The following is a 21,580-nucleotide window of genomic DNA, read 5'->3' as shown; positions in this document are numbered from 1 at the left end:
AGTAATGTATCTGTAATAGCTACACAGACAGTAAAGGAAGTGAGATTCATATAAAGAAATAGGTAAACATCTGTTGCATATGCTGTATCTGACTTGTCTCTGCAGATGAAAAGAACCATCTTTCCATTTTCTAAGACTATAAGAGGTATGCAGTCCCATACTTACTTTTAAACTTGTTGGAGTGGCAATTGTTTTATATTTTTCATTACATACATGTCTGTACTGAATAGAAAAATTCACTGTAACATTTAAAGGGATTAAAAATAAAATGTGTTGTGTTGTACATAAATAAAGCTTTAAATTTTAACATAATGACTCAAGCTCACAGCTGAAAACATTGGTTAGCTTATTAGGCTTGTTAGATAATAATAAATTTGAAAGATATCACTCAAATTTTAAACAGTCTAGTATGAGTACGATATTTCTATGGAAATATGTGTAAATGCACTGTGAGAACTTCAAGGGAAGTGCTCACACAGGAAGTCTCAGAAGACAGGAAGTTACTTCACTAGTGGAAAGAAAAGATGATGAATGTGGTTTCTTCAGCTAACCACAGTCTTCCTGCAGGCAACTTCATTCATGTTACCCACTCATTAATGTGTGACTAAAGTGAATGTTGTGTGACATTTTATGTAACAGAGAACATGATGTATCTAGCAGTTTTCGCCATTTTGTCTACAGCATTTGTGAATGTATTTTGCTTTAATTTGGATACATTAAATCCAATTGTATATGAAGACTTTCTGAGCAAAGGATCTGGAAGAAGCAGCTACTTTGGGTACAGTATTGTTCTGGATTCTGGATCTCCACCCTGGTTAGTATAAAAAACTATTATTATAAATGCATAAATATATCATTTAAAATAATATTACATATACTGCAATGAAATAGAAGGAGTGTATATGCATAAAAGAAAGCCAGAAACAACAATTCATTGGAATACTTCGTTCCTAAAATTTTGAACTTTTTAGGGTATATTGTACAATATTAGTGACTACAATCAGTATTCACAGATGACATGTGTTAACAGAGAGAAACATGAGATGTTAACAGAGAAACCTGCTGAGGTCTATTGAAAGCAAAAAACACACCTGCACTGTGAAAAAAGGAAACATCAAACAGATCATAAATTAATTAATTCACACTGTTTTTCTCCAAAACACATTTCATGGAGCAGCATAAGCTATGAATCCAATATAAATTCACATCTTTTCCTCTCAGGTGGGACATAGGATCTAGACAATGTTTCACAGAAAAAGGAATTTGACATTGTTAACAATAGTGTATTTCTGGAGAGTCTGACATTCCCTTTCAGGGAGCTAATCATGACTGGCTGATAAATTACAGAAAATTCACAGTGTTTCTGCGGTTCATGCCATTGTCTATTGTGCAATCCATGTGTTCAACACCCAGTATCATATATTACATATTAATATTTTTTTATGCATACTGAAACTTTTGGAGGATGTATACTGTATGTCTAAGTATGAAGCCATGGCCCATAGAACTTAAAGTATGTTACTGACAGGTATATTCAGAGTAGAATTCTGTATATTGAGATAATTTGTGGGAAAAATGGAAACTATAGTAATTTAAGAGTTTATTGTTAAAAGTAGGAAGAGCATGCACAAACCTCACTATGGGAGACTTTGATGTTGGGATCACGGATTCACTACAAACTTTGTAAACCTTCAGTAGGCCATTAAATCAACATAATGTGAAAGTACTAAGGTGCACTACCCTGGAATTTACAAGAAAATCACAAGAGAAGTTTTACACTTCTATTATGTAACTGTTGTACCTGTGTGCAGGTGGTGGATGTTAAGAGCTCATGGTGGTCAAGTGGTTAGCGTCCCAGCTACATAAGTTGAATGTGTATGAGGCAGTGGTCCGACTCCTGTTCAAACCTTCAGTTTTGTAATACAAGTGTAAATTCAGTGATATTCAAAAAACTTGCACATACACTATTATTTCTTGCTACATTAGCAACATCTCACTGCTATGCAGGGTGATTGCCAAATGAGGCCTGCCTCTGTGTCTGCAGCCCGAAATGTCGAGACGCAAAGTAGTTCAGGTACCTTATCAGATTGCAAGTGTAAGGAATTTAGCAAATCTCGATAGACATACATCTTCAGGAAATATAAATATGTTTGTTGTAATAATTAAATTTAATTAAAAATTGTAAGTAATCAAATAATGTGAAGTTCGCTAACACTTCATGCAAATACGTGTGGGTTTTTAAAATTATAGTACCTCTCAAATGTCATATAAATTAAATAATATGGCCAGTGATGAAAACATACAAATTAAAATGTAAGTCTGAGCAGGAGTCGAACCTTCACCTCAAACACATTCCTCTTACGTAGCTCGAATGTTAACCTCTTGACCACAATGAATTCTAACATCTGTTGTCAATGCACAGTTGCATCAGTTACATAATAGATGCTTAAAAACCTCTCTTGCAAATTTATCAGAAGTGTCAGATTAGTGTACCTTACTACTTACACATTATGTTGTTTTAATGACTTACTAAAGATGCACAAAGTTTGAAGTAAATCTATGATTCCAGCGTCGTGGTCTTCCCTTGTCAGTTCTGTGTGTTACATCACTCTGCTCACTTCAAGCATGTTGAAGGAAGTAAGTTTTGTGTTGTGTTGTGTTATTGCTCTTTTTTATATTTTGTCAAGTTTATTCATTCTGCTTGACATTAAAAATGCTGAACTGTGTTGTGGCTGTATGTGAAAACTAATTAGAAACCTGTAGGTAATAGTATTACCTATCTTAAGTTTTTCAAAAATTCAGTGATACATCCTCAGTGAACTCAGCTTTGTCGAAGAAGTGATAGCATTAGCATTAAAACTGCTGTTATCTATAATGTTCATTTTAGCGAGGATTACTATTTATTGGATCTTCAGACCCAGTTATTGAAACTTCCATCAAAGACGACCTTAAAGCCACTGCAGTGCCTAATTTGCACCTTATTAATACCACTTTTGCAGTCATTCCATTTTCTATCCACAGGTATCACAAATAAGTGGTAGAAGAAAACCCCACAAAACACATAAATGTGCATTTAGCACACTAATTTCACTGTCACTAAAGAAGAGAGCAGTGGATCAAAATACAGAAACTGTAAAGGTCATATTGAGGACGAAATTAGAAAAATACTCAACTTTCTCAGAACAAGAAGCAAATTGTTAGCTCATGCCTTAAGGCAGTAAAAGGATGCAATGCCAAAGCCTTTAGCTTCACCATAGCACTAAGCTAAAGGCTTAGGTGCAACAGATTGTACAAAAAAATCTTTATAGATGCACAAATTAAATGTCTCATTAAACACCCTGTGGAAATCAAAAGATAAAAGCAAAGCCTTACTTTCACACTCTGTGTCTAGGAAAAGTTACATTTATTGTATGCAAGGGACCTAATGGGCATACTATAACTGGGTTTTTTAACTTTTAAAAATATGGGTGTCTAATTCTTTCTGCTGTATGAAATTACAGATAGTACCTGGAATATTTAGTAATGTGTTGCACCCAATGAGCAAGCAGGCATAAACTTTAAGTGAAGCAGAGTAGCTGTTTGTATGAAGCTTTGATGAGATCAATATAGACAAGTCAGATATGTAAGAAGCAAGAGACGTGGTTATAGCATGTGGTTTGTGTGGATACTAGGCCCCAAATGATGATATTTGTGTACAGAGTTGTTGACAGGTACACAGAAAAGAATGAAAACTTTCCTACTTTTCAGACAAACCCTTTTTTGAACAAGAGTACACAAACACAATTTGTGTGTGTGTGTGTGTGTGTGTGTGTGTGTGTGTGTGTGTGTGTGTGTGTGTGTGTGTGTGTGTGTGTGTGTGTACGTGTGTGTGTATGCTGTAGCTCAGAAACAGATCCTTCTAAAAGCTAGTGAAATTCAGTGCTTCTTCTGTTCAGTGAGTTAGAGTCTTTACATCTAAATTATTTATTCTGCCCAATCTTTCCTTGCCATATTTGGGTATTTGCTTATATAAAACATAAGATGAAATTTTTCACAAATACCATTTTGGATTATGGTTTTACAATGTGGTAAAAAAAGCAATAAATAAACAGAGTAATTGAGCAGTTATTGAGGAAAGATAGTGAGAACAAATTGTGTCTTAATCTTAATGCTCACTGTTCAGCAGTCTCCAGAAGAGATTTATAGCATGTTCACCTTGCCTAGCAGCTCTATTCCAAAATTAAGAGACGTAATTTCGTGTGCAATGCCTGAATAAAAAGACTCAGTGGAATGCTACAAGTTGGTTAATGATAATTTTGATATTATGGATTGGAGGGAATCTGTTGGCAAACAACCTATTTCAAGTGCTTTAGGCTTTGTAAGAACACACTGGAGGAAGTGCTTCATAGTTCCATCTCATCCTATGAAAAAATAAAACTTTACTTTGTTTCCAAAGACAACTACTTATCTCAATACAGTCATTGCTAGGTTGCTTTTATGATCTGAAACTCATTGCAATTTAAATTATGCATTGACCTCTAGGTACAATCATGGCTGTCTTGAAAATTTCTATTCCTAGGTAAGAACATTTGGCAGAGCCTAAGACCATCCATTACTCATGGAATTCAGAAGCCATTTGTATATCATAATTATGAATGAAAGTACAGCTGATGTTAAGTCATGTAATTCTTCACTAATAAGAATGGAAACTGGTGCAAACTGCCTGACTTCCCAACTGTTCACAGGACTTGACACTGGCATTAATACAGTTTTGTCCATTGTAGAAGGCAAACAAGAAATGGGTGACATTACATTAGATAATTTAACTGTGTCAGCTTTGATAAAGGCACTAGTGTTCCCTATGTTATCTTTACATTTGGGAATGTCTTCTTTCCAGATGCATCTTCATAGGAAAAATCACTTTGATATCCTAGTTGCAAGAAAACTGACAAGATTCTACAGCTATGGGTGGACTGAGAAACTATCTTGTAGTGGTTTAAAAGATTCCCACAGATGAGTGATTTAAAGTACTCAAGTAATTAGAGGTGCTACATAAAATTTCAATAGCAGTAGTCTTTGTCAGGAAGCAAATTTTATAAAAAAAATTGAAGCAGTCTTTGTCAAGATGCAAATTTTATAAAAAAAATTAACCTGATTTTTCATTGGGAGCCATAACTATCACTTTTAGTGTGTCATAAAAGTCTAGGATTTCAATAAGAATAGCAATGATATACCTAAAATATTTAATATAATAATAATAATTGTTTATAATCAGTACATGGAGACATGACTTTCTGAAAATTTGAGAAGTATGTCAATTGAAATTTATTTAAGCTCTATAACACCAACAAACTTGAACACTTTTGATGATGTTATAATTTATACAGAATAAAATTGAAGTATGTTCTACTCTTTATCAAGCAATGGTTGTGAACATAAGTATGCTGACAATGTTGTTGTTGTTGTTGTGGTCTTCAGTCCTGAGACTGGTTTGATGCAGCTCTCCATGCTACTCTATCCTGTGCAAGCTTCTTCATCTCCCAGTACCTACCACAACCTACATCCTTCTGAATCTGTTTAGTGTATTCATCTCTTGGTCATTAGTTATGTCATCTACCCATCTAATCTTCAGCATTCTTCTGCAGCACCACATTTCAAAAGCTTATATTCTCTTCTTGTCTAAACTATTTATCGTCCACGTTTCACTTCCATACATGGCTACACTCCATACAAATACTTTCAGAAACGACTTCCTAACACTTAAATCAATACTTGATGCTAACAAATTTCTCTTCTTCAGAAATGCTTTCCTTGCCATTGCCAGTCTACATGTCTACATTTTATATCCTCTCTACTTCGACAATCATCAGTTATTTTGCTCCCCAGATAGCAAAACTCCTTTACTACTTTAAGTGTCTCATTTCCTAATCTAATTCCCTCAGCATCACCCAACTTGATTCAACTACATTCCATTATCCTTGTTTTGCTTTTGTTGATGTTCATCTTATACCCTCCTATCAAGACACTGTCCATTCCATTCAACTACTCTTCCAAGTCCTCTGCCGTTTAGTTTTTATTTCTTCTCCATGGATTTTAATACCTACTCCAAACTTTTCTTTTGTTTCCTTTACTGCTTGCTCAATGTACAGATTGAATAGCATCGGGGAGAGGCTACAACCCTGTCTCACTCCCTTCCCAACCACTGCTTCCCTTTCATGTCCCTCGACTCTTATAACTGCCATCTGGTTTCTGTACAAATTGTAAATAGCCTTTTGCTCCCTTTATTTTACCCCTGCCACCTTCAGAATTTGAAAGAGAGTATTCCAGTCAACATTGTCAAAAGATTTCTCTAAGTCTACAAATGCTAGAAACATAGGTTTGCCTTTCCTTAATCTTTCTTCTAAGATAAGTCGCAGGGTCAGTATTGCCTCACGTGTTCCAACATTTCTATGGAATCCAAACTGATCTTCCCCGATGTCAGCTTCTACCAGTTTTTCCATTCATCTGTAAAGAATTCACATTAGTATTTTGCAGCTGTGACTTATTAAACTGATAGTTCAGTAATTTTCACATCTGTCAACACCTGCTTTCTTTGGGATTGGAATTTTTATATTCTTCTTGAAGTCTGAGGGAATTTTGCCTGTCTCATACATCTTACTCACCAGATGGTAGAGTTTTGTCAGGACTGGCTCTCCCAAGGCCATCAGTAGTTCTAATGGAATGTTGTCTACTCCCGGGGCCTTGTTTCGACTCAGGTCTTTCAGTGCTCTGTCAAACTCTTCACGCAGTATTTTATCTCCCATTTTGTCTTCATCTACATCCTCTTCCATTTCCATAATATTGTCCTCACGTACATCGCCCTTGTATAAACCCTCTATATACTCCTTCCACCTTTCTGCCTTCCCTTCTTTGCTTAGAACTGGGTTGCTAGCCCTCGTCTTTTTACCTACTTGATCCTCTGCTGCCTTCACTACTTCATCTCTCAAAGCTACCCATTCTTCTTCTTCTGTATTTCTTTCCCCATTTCCTGTCAATTGTTCCTTTATGCTCTCCCTGAAACTCTCTACAACCTCTGGTTTAGTCAGTTTATCCAGGTCCCATCTCCTTAAATTCCCACCTTTTTGCAGTTTCTTCAGTTTTAATCTACAGTTCATAACCAATAGATTATGGTCAGAGTCCACATCTGCCCCTGGAAATGTCTTACAATTTAAAACCTGGTTCCTAAATCTCTGTCTTACCATTATATAATCTATCTGAAACCTGTCGGTTTCTCCAGGGTTCTTCCATGTATACAACCTTCGTTTATGATTCTTGAACCAAGTGTTAGCTATGATCAAGTTGTGCTCTGTGCAAAATTCTGTCAGGCGGCTTCCTCTTTCATTCCTTAGCCCCAATCCATAGTCCCCTACTACGTTTCTCCCCCTTTTCCTACTACCGAATTCCAGTCACCCATGACTATTAAATTTTCGTCTCCCTTCACTATCTGAATAATTTCTTTTATTTCATCATACATTTCTTCAATTTCTTCATCATCTGCAGAGCTAGTTGGCATATAAACTTGTACTACTGTAGTAGGTGTGGGCTTCATGTCTATCTTGGCCACAATAATGTGTTCGCTATGCTGTTTCTAGTAGCTTACCCACACTCCTATTTTTTTATTCATTATTAAACCTACTCCTGCATTACCACTATTTGATTTTGTATTTATAACCCTGTATTCGCCTGACCAAAAGTCTTGTTCCTCCTGCCAGTGAACTTCACTAATTCCTACTATATCTGACTTTAACCTATCCATTTCCCTTTTTAAATTTTCTAACCTACCTGCTCGATTAAGGGATCTGACATTCCAAGCTCCGATCCGTAGAATGCGTTTTATTTCTCCTGATAACAACGTCCTCCTCCGGAGATCCTAATGGGGACTATTTTACCTTCGGAATATTTTATGCAAGAGGATGCCATCATCATTTAACCATACAGTAAAGCTGCATGCCCTCGGGAAAAATTACGGCTGTAGTTTTCCCTTGCTTTCAGCCATTCGCAGTACCAGCACAGCAAGGCTGGTTTGGTTAGTGTTACAAGGCCAGATCAGTCAATCATTCAGACTGTTGCCCCTGCAACTACTGAAAAGACTGCTGCCCCTCTTCAGGAACCACACGTTTGTTTGGCCTCTGAACAGATACCCCTCCATTGTGGTTGTACCTACGGTATGGCTATCTGTATCGCTGAGGCATGCAAGCCTGCCCACCAACGGCAAGGTCCATGGGTCTTGGGGGGATGCCATAGCTATACATAAATCATTGAAAACCATAGGTATAAAAAGTGACTGAGCGCTAATTAAATTCAGAAAAAAGTGATACAACATTGATTAGGCCCTTACAAGTGAAAACTGAGTATTAATTAATCCCAGAAAAAATGATAGGGTATTAATTGGACCAAAAAAGTGAAAGGAAAAGTTTGCATTAATTAAACCCAAAAAAGGCTACTGGGAATTAATTAGACCCAACCATTACTAAATTCATAAAATATAAAGAACTTTCTCCTCTTAATATGGAGTGGCTCATAACACAGTTAATGTACATCACTTCCCATTCCTCAGGTTTCTATGATTACCAATTACTATCCACCTACATATTGGTATTATTACATTCTTCTTGATAGGTAATTACTTCCACTGTCACTGTCACTTTCTACATATTTATGGTCTTCAAAATGGGAAAATTACTTCCTTACTGTTTAAGTGTAACATACTCCTTCACTTAACTGTAGCCTCTCATGCTGTTTGCTATATCTGTTTTCATTAACAGTTACAACTAAGTCAAATCATACACCTTAAATTCTACAAATGTATGAATCAGTTCTTTGGTGTTTCCCAAGAATGTACTATAATATGAAACATCAATAATCTCTCCCGGATTAGTGATTAAGAACCTCACTTAGGAGAAAAGTGGTTGTTCAGTAGCCCAGCCGTCAGTGGCTGGACTGCCACAACAGCATTAAGATTCAATGTCTACTTGATATTCTGATTAACCTAAGTCTGCTATGGATATTTAAAGAAGACATTTCTTTCCATGTGTATGAACAGTTTGTAACACAGGCGGGAGTACAAATGGGTAGGGTGTGACTGTAACTGGCTTCTCATTTTGTGACAGTGCGCCCTGTCCACTCCACGTACCTGCCACTGTGGTCATACTGTTCTGCTCCACACTGCTGCTGGCTTGCCTGAAATTATCTATCTAATCGTGCAAGCGAGTCAGGGGAGCCACTCATTGTCAGAACACAACACTGTTCTACGTCTGGTCTGAACAACTATATTCTGAGACAATAAAAGGAAATCACAGATTGCACTGTTTACATTCTGATTCATAAATGTTTATTCCAATTAACAATCTTGATGATTATCTGTCCACAATATCACTCAGATGAGCGTACGCGTAACCGACACAACGCGGGTGATTGTTGATGATGCGGAAGCCGAATGATCGAACGGAAGTTATTATGCTTGTTACTCATACTGATGTCTGGTAATTGTGCTCCTTGACACTAGTAATGATATAACACTGTTTGTAAAGTTAATTTTTCAGTTCTCAGTTCTCACTTGTACGAGCGTGCGCGTAACTGTCATGGCACAGCTGATCATTGATAATGCGGAAACACGATGATCGAACGCACATCCTCACATTTGCTACAAGACACTGGCACTTGTTTACACTCTTTTATGGTAACTAATTTTTGCTAATTCACATCAGATCATTCTGGGAGACCGAAAATGTCGTGGATGATTGATACTGTACAGTACGACTCGCAACGAGAGGGTACACAAATACTTTATCAGCAACATTGCTCATTTTTAAATTGCTTCTTAATGCACTTTCCTCTGAATCACTTTACATATTTTATCACTTTACTGCAATAACACTTGTAGCAACACTTCAACTTCCATTCTAACAATGCTTCTTACATGCAGAGCTACCTAGAACACAGCATAACAGTTCCGTGTCCCGCGCTCGACGCTCTACAGACGTGGCTGCCCACAAAGATACTCCACAACTGAGCCAGCGATATGACAGTACGCTTACAAGTTGCTTCTTTCTCTGGACCAATGTTGGTATCCATTATTTACACTACCCACAGTGCTGCTGGCATTGATGGCATAGTGGCTACTCTGCCCATCTCTTCTTCGTTTGACCTTCCTCTTGACTTTTACATTACACTGTTTCAGTTCCACCTCATACCAATTTCCAAATACTTTTTTGGACTCTGGGTAAACTAAAAAATGTTTGGTTATGTAATTCTTGTGATCTGTTATGGCATTTGATATATGTTAAAAGAGTCTTGATATTTCCAAACAGATCTCTCTAGATTCTTGATGTGTCCATACCACATTTCAGTCTACTATTTTGAAGGTAACCCTATTAACATGCCTATCATTTCACTTTTTTCATTCCTTATCTTTTTATTGATGTTTGTCTTTGCTAATTTTATCTTCCCTTCTATACACAACTGCTTTCTGGGAGGAAAGACACTACCTCTTCTATTTACTTAGAATTTCTAACTCTTGTCATAATTTCTCAAATTATGAAATTAATGCTGCCATGTACTACATTCTGCAATACATCTTCCATTTCTGTCACAAAATTTTCCCAAGCTCCATGTTTACAAGTACAGAAAGTCCTACATAAACACCAAGTTACCCTCATACACAGTTTCACAGGATTAGAAGCAGGGGGGGTGTGGAGATACATATACTGCTTCTAACTTATTTCATTCCATTCCCTCTTTCCAGACTCTTGAAGTAAATTGTGGTCCATTATCAGAGAAAACCCTCTTTGGTTTCCTGTACTTACAGAAATATTCCTTCTCCAATTTATTGAATCTTTAGAGGAAACAGCTTCATGAACATGGAAAACATTTACAATACCACAAAGGTGTAACAATACCCATCCCTGGATCTGGGTAAGGCTCTATATAGTTCCCCTACTAGAATTTCCAATATGTCATTTAAATTTGTACTTTGCATAGACAACAACTTTGTCACCTTGCTAACTTTGATGTGCTGGCATGTATCACACATTTTTAAGTACTCATGGACAAAGTTTTTTATGTTATCAAAGTACACACACTCTCATAATTTGTCTACATATTTTTTCAGCCAAACATATTTGTAGCTTAAATATACTACATTTACTAACTTTTCAATGTACTTTTTAGGCCAGAATACTACCCAATGTTCAAATTCTTCAGACCTTCACTGGAACAAAGCTACAGAATTCATTTTATATAATTTTCACCTTCTTTTTCTAACCCAGTTCAGTTTTTATGAATTTCCATGCCTTGTCTTCATTTTGTTTGTCTGAGGTTTTTATAAACTTCTCCTATCTTTTTTTGCCCCACCACATCTTTACTACAAAACATTTTCAGACACCCTTCATCTTTCTTCCAGTTCCAATGGTAAAATTGATAGAACTTCTGGTACTTGATTTTGTTTCCCATGAATCTACGTCACTGTTACCTTAAATCGTTGCAGTATCAGAGGTCCCCTGGTCAACTGGCTAAGCAATAACTGACAATCTTTTGAAGAGATCAATGCATTATGATCAGCAAAAACTATAGTTTCCTACCCCAAGTTCAGAAAAGTTTTGAAAACACCACACTACAGCTAATGCCTCTCTCCCTCCCATATTTACGAAGTATTTGACTTCAAAAGGCAATAGCTCTCTGTATCCCTCTTCCTTCCACCTTCACCAATTGGAAGAGGTCCATTGCAGGCCCAAATCCACTGCTGTCTGCTCCCATACAAAATGGTAAGCCCAAAATAGGGTGAAGCAGCAACTTATCTATCAACAGTTACTCTTTTAATGTTTGAAACACAGTTTAACAGGCCTCATTCAAATAAAGGTCACATTTACTTTCAAAAGAGAGATAAATGCTGCATCATTTTCTTAACACTATGTCACTTAATATTTCCTGAAGGATTTTAATTGAAGTTCCTTAATTTTTGTTCAGTACATTAACTACTGAGGTAAAAACATCAAAATTTTCTGCATAATACTGAACTGCAATGATCCAAGTTTCCCACTGCATTTTTAATGGGATTGATGGCATTGGTACATCGGGCAGTTTAGTATTGAATTTGCAAATTCTTCTTGGTACTTAATGAACACCCTTTTCCTATCACAAATCAATTTATCCACATTAGGATATACTGCTCCAATTTCTTCATATCATCTGTGTAATCCATGCACAATGCATGTAACATGGATCATTTTAGGATAACTAACAACAAGACCTGCCTCTGCCTTCTTCATGAATACTGCAGTATCTGTTATTTTTCAATGAAGTGTTGTCAAATTTCACACTACCTACCTGCAAAATTTGCATTGCTTCATCAAATACACTCATAGTCATCATATGGTTAGGAATAGTCATTTCTTGTTTTCTTAGCAGAAAATCTTTCTTCTAAATCACTCTCTCCTTTTTTAATACCTTGAAAATGACAATCCCAATTTTTCTTCCAGTTGGGTCTGTAGTTTCATCTAACATAACCCAGATTTTCTGAGTTTCACATGCAGAATGAATTTGTTGTAGCATTTGTTGGTGACACATTGGAAGATATTTTTCTCAAGACTGGATCTTCAGGAATGTCAAGATTTGAATATTTGTAGAGAAGGTACCTTACCACTGGATTTGTTGAATTTAGAAATATGCTGGCCGACACAAGTGCCCTACATAAATCTTCACAATAAACTGAAAATGTGTCAGGTCATGGAAAAGAACCTAGAATTCCATCACTGATTGGAAATTGTTTTTGCATCTGGCATGAAACTGAGCAATATGATTTTGGCCTCCAGTTTATACTGCTGTACAGTCTTTACTGCTATCCCACAAGGTTGGCAGGACAGGACATGTCCAGCTGGACTAAATTTATCCTTGAATTCTGCAACGTACTGCTGTAGATGATAATATGGAATGTGAATGGCCAACTTTGGTTTATTAGTAGAATTTTAGGAAAGTGTTGTTCATCTGTAAAGAAAACTGCTTATAGGATGTTAGTTTGACCTATTTATGGGTACCATACTGCTCAAGTGTTTGGGATCTGTATCGAGTCAGATTAATGGAAGATATTCAAGTCATTCAGAGGCAGCCTGCTAGATTTGTTACTGGGGTGTTTGAACAACATACAAGTATTAAGGAGATGCTCTGGAACTCAAATGAGAATCCATAGAAGGAAGGTGATGTTCTTCATGATGAACAGTACTGAGGAAATTTAGAGAACTTGCATCTACAGCTGGCTGCAGAACAATTCTACTGCTGTCAACATACATTGTGTGTAAGACCATGAAGATGACATACAATAAAGTAAGGTTCATATGAAGGCATACAGACAGTCATTTTTCCTTCAGTCTAGCTGTGAATGGAACAGGAAAGGAAATGACTAGTCGTGGTATGGGGTACCTTCCTCCATGCACTGTACAGTGGCTTGTGGAATATGTATGTGGATGTGGGTGTAGATATATTACACCCCATTTCTCCATTCTGTCTAAATCTTTATCTATAGTCTTCCTCTTAGCAATAGTAACAGGGAAAGGCTTTTAACTGAAATAATTGTGCAGTTCAGCACTGAGCTTGTACTTGTATTTCATTACTTGTCCAGGTTGGGTGGAAAATACTTCTATATTTCTCCTGACAACATTCAGTTGGTCTTGTTTTTGGGCTTCAGTTATTGATGTAAATCACTTACTGATTATTTTTTGTAACTCTCCTTCTCTCTCATCCTCAGCCAAGTTTTCCTCCTTCCATGGTGACCTTCCAGTTTGTACATTTCCATAATTTATGGAAAAATTTCAGTGATAGCACTCCTTTTTCCACTCCATTACTCATTATCATTTCTTTAAAATCTACCACAGCTGCTCCTTCCGCCCTTTCATTTGTAAACAGCAGATATAACAATTAATTTGTACTTTGTATTTTTAACAGTCAATCCATTCCTAAAATAATGTTCACCCTAAGACCACAAACTATTAAAACATATTGTTTCAATCTCATTTCTCCTACAATGAACTCTAGAAATACTTGTTTGCTAGTGGACTTACTTAATTTGCCTGTCAGTCCTGTGACCTAGATATTAGTCACCAGCACACCTCCTAGCTTTTGGTGGTCTTTTAAAACTTTATACGTACATATATCTGAATAGTGTAGGAGTGGTATAACTGAGATATGACATGATCTAGTACAGAAACATACTTTATTTACAATGAACTACACACAGTAAGAGAAACACATCTGTTCTACTGTTTTAGCACATGGCTCAATCAAAAATCATCTCCTGTAAAGTAGAATCATTTGTCAGTGAATGTGTCACTGTAATGGGATTGGTGTGGGGCATCCAGCAGTGAAGGTGTGCCTTTGAGGTTGGGTTAGCATAGTTTGTCCTCTTTCTCCATCATTGTTGCCATGGTGGATAGTAAAGTTCAAGGGATGGTAATGGTGAGAAAGCCATTGGAAGGTAGCCATGATATGAGATAGCTGCTTTGTTAATATCATTAGGCAGTACGTAAGAACATTTGAAGTGGTGGCTGATGAAACCCATCTCGGTGTCACATTCAGGGTGTTTCTCTTCAATGATGAGGAAATTGTCCATAATTTTGACGCTCAGGTTATAGGTTTGAAAATTTTTGGTGTCAAGATTCATTATGAAATCAGCAACAGGCATGGTATGCATGGTCACTTTGTCGTGGAGATTGGCAGAGTCAATGTGCTAGTGGTGGATGGATCATCCTGAAGACTCCATTTTAGTTTCAAGCTGTTTACTGACACTGTGGTGGATTTGCCATTGAGAAGTGTATCAGTGGTATGGATCCTGTGTTTTAAAACCTTGTGTGGGGCCCATATAGGGAGAATGTAAAGTGGAGCAGGTGGTATCATTGTGGAACATGATGTGGGTGCAATTGCAAGCACTTTATGGACAAAAATTTTATGGGCATCATGGGGCTGTGAGAGTGGACTTTTCAGGTGAGAAATATGTTCTTTAACCCTTGCAACAAGTGTGATAAGTCCAGTGGTATCTATGGGTGGTACTTAAATCATGAAACTGGTGGGGAGAGTGACTGATTCATAATATAAAAGTTTGGCAAGGGATGAGTTCTTTCATGTGTGTAGTGTGTATACTGAGAAGCACCAATGGCAGTGCTTCTGTCCAGTACCCTCCATGGCACAGTAGAGCAGCCTTTACTGTACAGTGACACTGTTCCACCTACCATTACTTAATGGGTGATATGTGGTAGTATGGTAATAGTAGGTCCCACAAAGAGAGCACAGTGCAGAAAATAGAGCAGACCTGAATTGTCAATCCTGGTCAGGGGTAATGGACAGAGGGCATCAAAAGTGAGCAATCCAGGAGTCAATGAAAGCTGTTGCTGTTGACTCAACTGACATGTCATGCATGTAGGGGGATAGCTTCTATCTTTCTTGTGATGCGGTCAGTGATTGATAGTATATACCAATAACCATCAGTTTCGGGAAGGATTTTCACCAAGTCAGTGTGGACAAGGTGAGACACCCTTTTGGTATTGTAAATAGTCTGGGTGCTGGTTGTGCTTGTCATCTCTCTTTGTTTTCTAAGAAGGCATACACTTACATGTACATTCACTGCAGTGTCTCTTGATATATGGCCAAACAAAATAGTCAGTAACAAGTTTTGTAATTTGTCAGATGTCAGGATGCACTAAGTTGTGCATTTGGTCAAAAATGAGTTTCTGAAATTGCCTTGGTACTCGGGAACAAGTTTGATTTTGTGAGATGTCACACAAGATCTGTCTTATTGTTCCTGGTAGGAGTTGTTTCCAGACTTGAGCTTCATGATTGTGTCATTGAGTAGGTGTTGAAAATGTTTATTTGGCTGTCGAGCTACTGCAAACTTATCATAATTGATTATGTGTAGACAGCATTAATGCATGATAAATAATCAGCAGTGATGTTATACACATCCTTTATGTTATGCATGTCTACCGAGAATTGTGTGATGTAGTCGAGGTATTGGAAAGAAGTATTTTCGTGGGTTATGGATTGAGTCTGCTTGTGGCTGGTGGTACATGTAGGTAATTAGCATTGTCCTTGAGTTGTTGAATTGACTCATTGGCCATGAGGAGTGCGTAAATATACTATCTGCTAATTTGAGTTTATGGGCTGGCAGTTCCCATTCATTGGTAATCATAATGACCTGCACTTGAGATGGGAGTTTTGATACCCACAGTCTTCACTATGTTTGATTTGGCATTAACTAAAGGTTGACTGCTGTTTGTAGTTGACACCATAGTTGTGATGATGTTCTGTTTGCTATCTGTTCATCATAGATTACTTGTAATAATTGCTCTTCTGGCTTCCTGGAGAGGCATTGCAGATGTTTTGATTTTGTTGTCAAGTATTTATTTTCCCTTGGTTGTGGCAAGGTGATACCACTAATTACATCTGCATCTTCATCCAGGTTGCTGAAGAGTGTGACATATTTAGTAGTATAACTTATGATGTTGTAAGTGGTGAGAAAGCAATTGTGAACCATATGGATGGCTAGTACAAATGAAATGGCTGAATTTTAGTTTTGGTTCCAAGTTACAAGCAAGTGATTTTGGTGGTCAATTGAGGCCATTGTCATGGAAGAATGTCCCACAGCAGTGCAGTTGAATGTTGCATATGCAGTGCAATTGGGAACATGAGGAAACTGTCTGTCTGCATGAGTGGATGTCTGAGCAAAAGGTCAAAATTTCATTCACACGGGATGATAGGATCATTATTCAAGGGAGATGCTTATGGGTACCGTCAAACAACAAGTCTATGGTAGGACACCATCATCTTGCATTGTCAGATTCCTGCACTGCCAAATGTCACTGTCCTTTTAATTAAAGCACATCACTGGAGAGCTGGCTGTGAACCACTGTATGCCACATCATTGCACTCATGGGCAAACATTGCAAATTGTGATGCACAATTGCTAGATGATGGTGGCATTGTTGTTGCATAGCATCAATTTTGGCACATATTTACCATGATTTGTGGTCATCAGAGCTCACAAATGTAGATCTGCATGGTGCAGGAGTGGTATAGCTAAGATACATCATAATACAGTTCAGAAATGTGCTTTATTTACAACAAACTGTACATGGTAAAACAAACTTGTCTGTTCTACATGGAAAAATAGAACACAATGTCTTAGCATGTGACCCAGTCAAAGATCATGCATTGTAAAGTAGAATCACCTGTCAGCAATGTTATGTGGCATGGAGTTCCCACACATATATTTTGAAATAGCCAACATTTTGCTACCTAAGTCGACTAACACATGTTCTGGCTTGCCATACACTTTTTGCTAGTTGTGGGTTGACACACATTCAGCTTCTCCTCCATAATGAAATCTCCAAGTAAATATTTTTCTAAAGCTTCATTCTGATTTTTGTCAACTTTGTTCTGCGCTAGGGACATTTTCATCTCACTGATTTTCTTGATTGAGTGTCTCAATTTTTCTTTTCCTCTTGGATTAACTTTTCATCTGGTTGCTTTTTTCTCTTGGCTCTTCATTTCCCATCATGTTATTCTCACCAAAACTGTAATTTTCAGACAACTCATGTTTTTCCTCCTCATCTTCATGATTTATGGTGTGGACTAATTCCTCCCTCGTTATACAAAATGTTATAATTTCATCATCTTGTCTTTCTCATCCATTTTCACTGCTTGTGCTGATATTGTAACTATTATACTGTCTGTACCCCCACCAAGTAATATTTCTTCCTGATCATTTTCTTTTGAATCAGCTTCTGATGCCAACTGGAGATCTAGCTCCTCTGAACCCTCATCTGTTTCTTTTATTCTGTCATCTATGCTTTTGCACCTTTCTCCTCCTTATATTACAAAAATTTTACCCTCATGTCAAGTAGCTCACTCCACCATTTTTCCATCACTTACCAGGGCACTGCTCTTCCAACATAGCAGCAATATCAACTTCAGTTGCATTCTTTTTCTGGCATCCATTTTCCCTTCTTGGATCTATTAAAGATGATTTGGGGTTGGGGAAACCTGTAGTTTATAAAACTCCTTGTCACTCTGTCACTGTGGAAAGAATTACAGTGGACAGATCATTCATACAGTTCATCTACATCTACATTTACATAGATACTCCTCAAGTCACCGTGCAGTGCATGGCGGAGGGTACCCTGCCTACCACTACTAGTCATTTCCTTTCTGGTTCCACTTGCAAACAGAGTGAGGGAAAAATGTCTATTTATATGCCTTCATATTACCCCTAATTGCTAGAGCTTATCTTTATGGTCTTTATGCATAATGTGTGTTGGCAGCAGTAGAGTCATGTGGCAGTCAGCTTCAAATGCTGTCCTCTAAATTTTCTTAATAGTGTTACTTGAAAAGCATGCTGCCTATGCCCCAGGGATTCCCATTTGAGTTCCCAAAGCATCTCCATAATATTTACATGCTGCTTAAACCTAGTGGTAAAATATCTAGCAGCCCACCCCTGAATTGCTTCAGTGTCTTACTTCAATCTTATCTGGTACAGATCCCAAACAGTCAATCAGTACTCAAGAATAGGTCACACTAGCATCCTATATGTGATCTTTTCAGGTGAACCACTCTTTCCTAAAATTCTTCCAATAAACCAAAGTCAACCATTTTCTTTCCCTACTACAGCTTTCACATGCTTATTCCATTTCATATTGCTCTGCAATGTCACACTCAGATGTTTAAAGGACTTGACAGTGTCAAGCAGGACACTGGTAATACTGTGTCTGAACTTTAAAGGTTTGTTCTTCCTACTCATCCACATTAACTTACATTTTTTCACATTTAGTGCTAACTGCCATTCATTACACCAACTATAAATTTTGCCTAAGTCATCTTGTATCCTCCTATAGACACTCAACTTCAACACCTTATCACACATCATAGCGTCATCAGCAAACAACCACAGATTGCTGCCCATCCTGTCCACCAAATCATTTATGTATATGGAGAACAACAATGGTCCCACCACACTTCCCTGGGGCACTCCTGATGATACCCTTGTTTCTGATGAACACTTGCTGTTGAGGACAATATATTGGGTTCTATTACTTAACAAGTCTTCAAGCCATCTGTGAACTTATTTCATATGCTCCTACCTTCATTAACAGCCTGCAATGGCCCACCACTTCAAATGCTTTCTGGAAATGTAGAAATATGGAATCTGCCTGTTGCCCTTCATCCATAGTTCACAGTGTATCATGTGGGAATAGGGCAAGCTGAGTTTCACACGAGTTTCCCATGAATGATTCTTTCTAAAAATATGCCGATTTGTGGACATAAGCTTCTCAGGCTCAAGAAAGTTTAATATATTTGATTTGAGAATTTGTTCAATGATTCTGAAGCAAACTGAAGTGACAGGTTCACACACACATCTAATATGGCCCACAGCTTTTAGCTTGCTGTAGTGGCATCTTGAGCTAGCATTCACACAGGATGCCACAAATAGTACAATGTCGCACAGGTTTCAATGTGCCATCAACTATTACAATTGTTGATACATAGCACAATAATACATTCTTCTGAATACATCATTGATTAAAAAAATGATTAAATTACAAATAAAATGGTGTGCTTAATACTATTTATATATTTTTTCAAAGCACTTCTTATTCAGCATGTAAGCATGGTATTCTTCTAACGTGAAAATGGATTTTGTAAAAGGACTTTCTTTACCTGAAATTAATCTTCATTGTGGGTAGTATCAGAACTTTACTGGGCGTGCATTGGCTAATTTGAAACCAGCACATTGTGGACCCTTTTCATCGAAGGCTGTTCTGTGGCTGCTGATGTAAATTTTTTTTTAATTTCTGGTATTGTACTGATATAAATCAGAACAAATGTTGGGCTGCAGTCTTTTAACAAATAATATGGCTTTTAGAATGAACATGTTTACTACAGTTAGTACACCAGTATTTGGAAACAAGCTATGGCATAATTCCTTATATTTTGCTTCACAGATGATTCTTATAGCCTTTTTTTGAAGTAGCAATAGCTTATTTAGATTTGCTTCGGTTGCTGCTCCCCAAATTTCTATTCTGTAGTTCAGGTGAAAGGAAAATAGAGCATTGTATGCAGCCTTTAGGACAACAGTGTCTTTGCAGAACTTGCTAATTTTATATTAGTGATTTTAGATTTTCGAACACCACTTTCAGTTTTAAGCAGTACAAACTGTTTTCACTTACCCATGTAAGATTTTATTAGGTCATTAGCAGTGTTTCTGATGTCAATATTCCATAGCTTTTATAATATGACTGTGGCTTTCACATAGTCAAAAGCTTTCTTGAGGTCAAGGTATATACCTGGAACATGTTGCTCGTTCTCAATGCCACTTATTATCTCTTCAATCAACTGAGTAGCTGTTGTGATAGTTGGTATACATTATAAGAATCTATTTTGATTTTCAAACATTGGGTTGTGCATCTGGAGAAAGTTTATAATTCTCCTGTATATGACTTTTTCAACTGTTTTGGAAAAGACAGTAAGTACTGAGATTGGTCTGTAGTTTTGAATTCTGAGTTTGTCTACTTTTTTAAAGATTGGTGGTAGGTGAGTAATTTTAGTCTGTCTGCAAAGGTACCTGATTCTATTTCGTCATTGACTGCTACAGACAGTGGTAGAGAGACATTTTGCCTACACACTTTTAATACATTAATATTGAGATCATCATGCCCCGCAGAACTGGAAGATTTTAGAGAGCTAATGATGTTAATTATTTCTTTGCAATGTATGGTGGCTAGATATATGCTATGCTCAGGTGGACTGCCTTTAAAATTATACTGCAGGTTATTTTGTTTGTGATTTATGTTTGTCATTGATAGCTTCCCCTACTGAAAAAATATTCATTTGGTATATTAGCAATTTAATGTTGATATTTTACTACCATCCCATTGTGATCAATATTAAAGTTCATACAGAATTTTTCTCTGCCTGTTCTAAAACTGTTTATCACTCCCCAGACACCAGTAGTAACACTGTGTGAAGTCTGAAGCTTGTTTGTAGCATAGTTGCTCCTGGTCTATGTTAATAAATCTTTACAATATTATTGAGAAGTTTTGGGAGGCTTCCTTTAGCTTGAGATTTTGTCTATTATTTAGCTTTCCACTACTGAATAATTTTAATTTTCCCCTTGCTTCAATGACATCATTATTTATCCAGATACTTTTTTGTTTATATTTTTAGTGAGTTTAACTTTTGTGGCTACAACTGGGCATGTGGCATCATAACAGTAGTAGAAGTCAGCATCAAAGCTATCATAGGAAAAGCTATCATTCTCAATCCACGTATGTGTGCTAAAATGCAATTCAGTTTATTGCTCTTATTATTACACATAATTCTTTTGTTTATATATAGTTTCCTTTTAGTGACAGAGGGCATTTCATTTACCTCCAATTGAAGCTGTACTGCATGGTGATCAGAGATGGCTAGTTTGACAATAGATGTACTGTGGGAAAGATGGGTCTTGTTTGTTATTATATTAACCAGACTTTTTTGCTGTTGCCAATCTCTCTAGTTGGCTCATGGATAAGTGGGGTCAGACTGA

The 21,580-nt window shown here is 37.1% G+C and overlaps 1 protein-coding gene across 1 annotated transcript in view; it reads left to right on the top strand.

The window, feature by feature from the left end:
• The first annotated feature begins 606 nt into the window (after positions 1–606).
• LOC124796280 (integrin alpha-PS5-like) overlaps positions 607–21,580 on the top strand; it is a 566,708-nt gene continuing 545,734 nt past the window's right edge. The window contains exon 1 of the mRNA XM_047260397.1: positions 607–814. Coding sequence (XP_047116353.1) covers positions 645–814 — 170 coding nt within the window. The 5' untranslated portion in view covers positions 607–644. The remainder of the gene's footprint in view (positions 815–21,580) is intronic.

The sequence above is a fragment of the Schistocerca piceifrons genome, chromosome 4 (genome assembly GCF_021461385.2).
Source record: "Schistocerca piceifrons isolate TAMUIC-IGC-003096 chromosome 4, iqSchPice1.1, whole genome shotgun sequence".
NCBI lineage: Eukaryota > Metazoa > Arthropoda > Insecta > Orthoptera > Acrididae > Schistocerca > Schistocerca piceifrons.
This window is presented reverse-complemented; position numbering and strand designations above follow the sequence as displayed.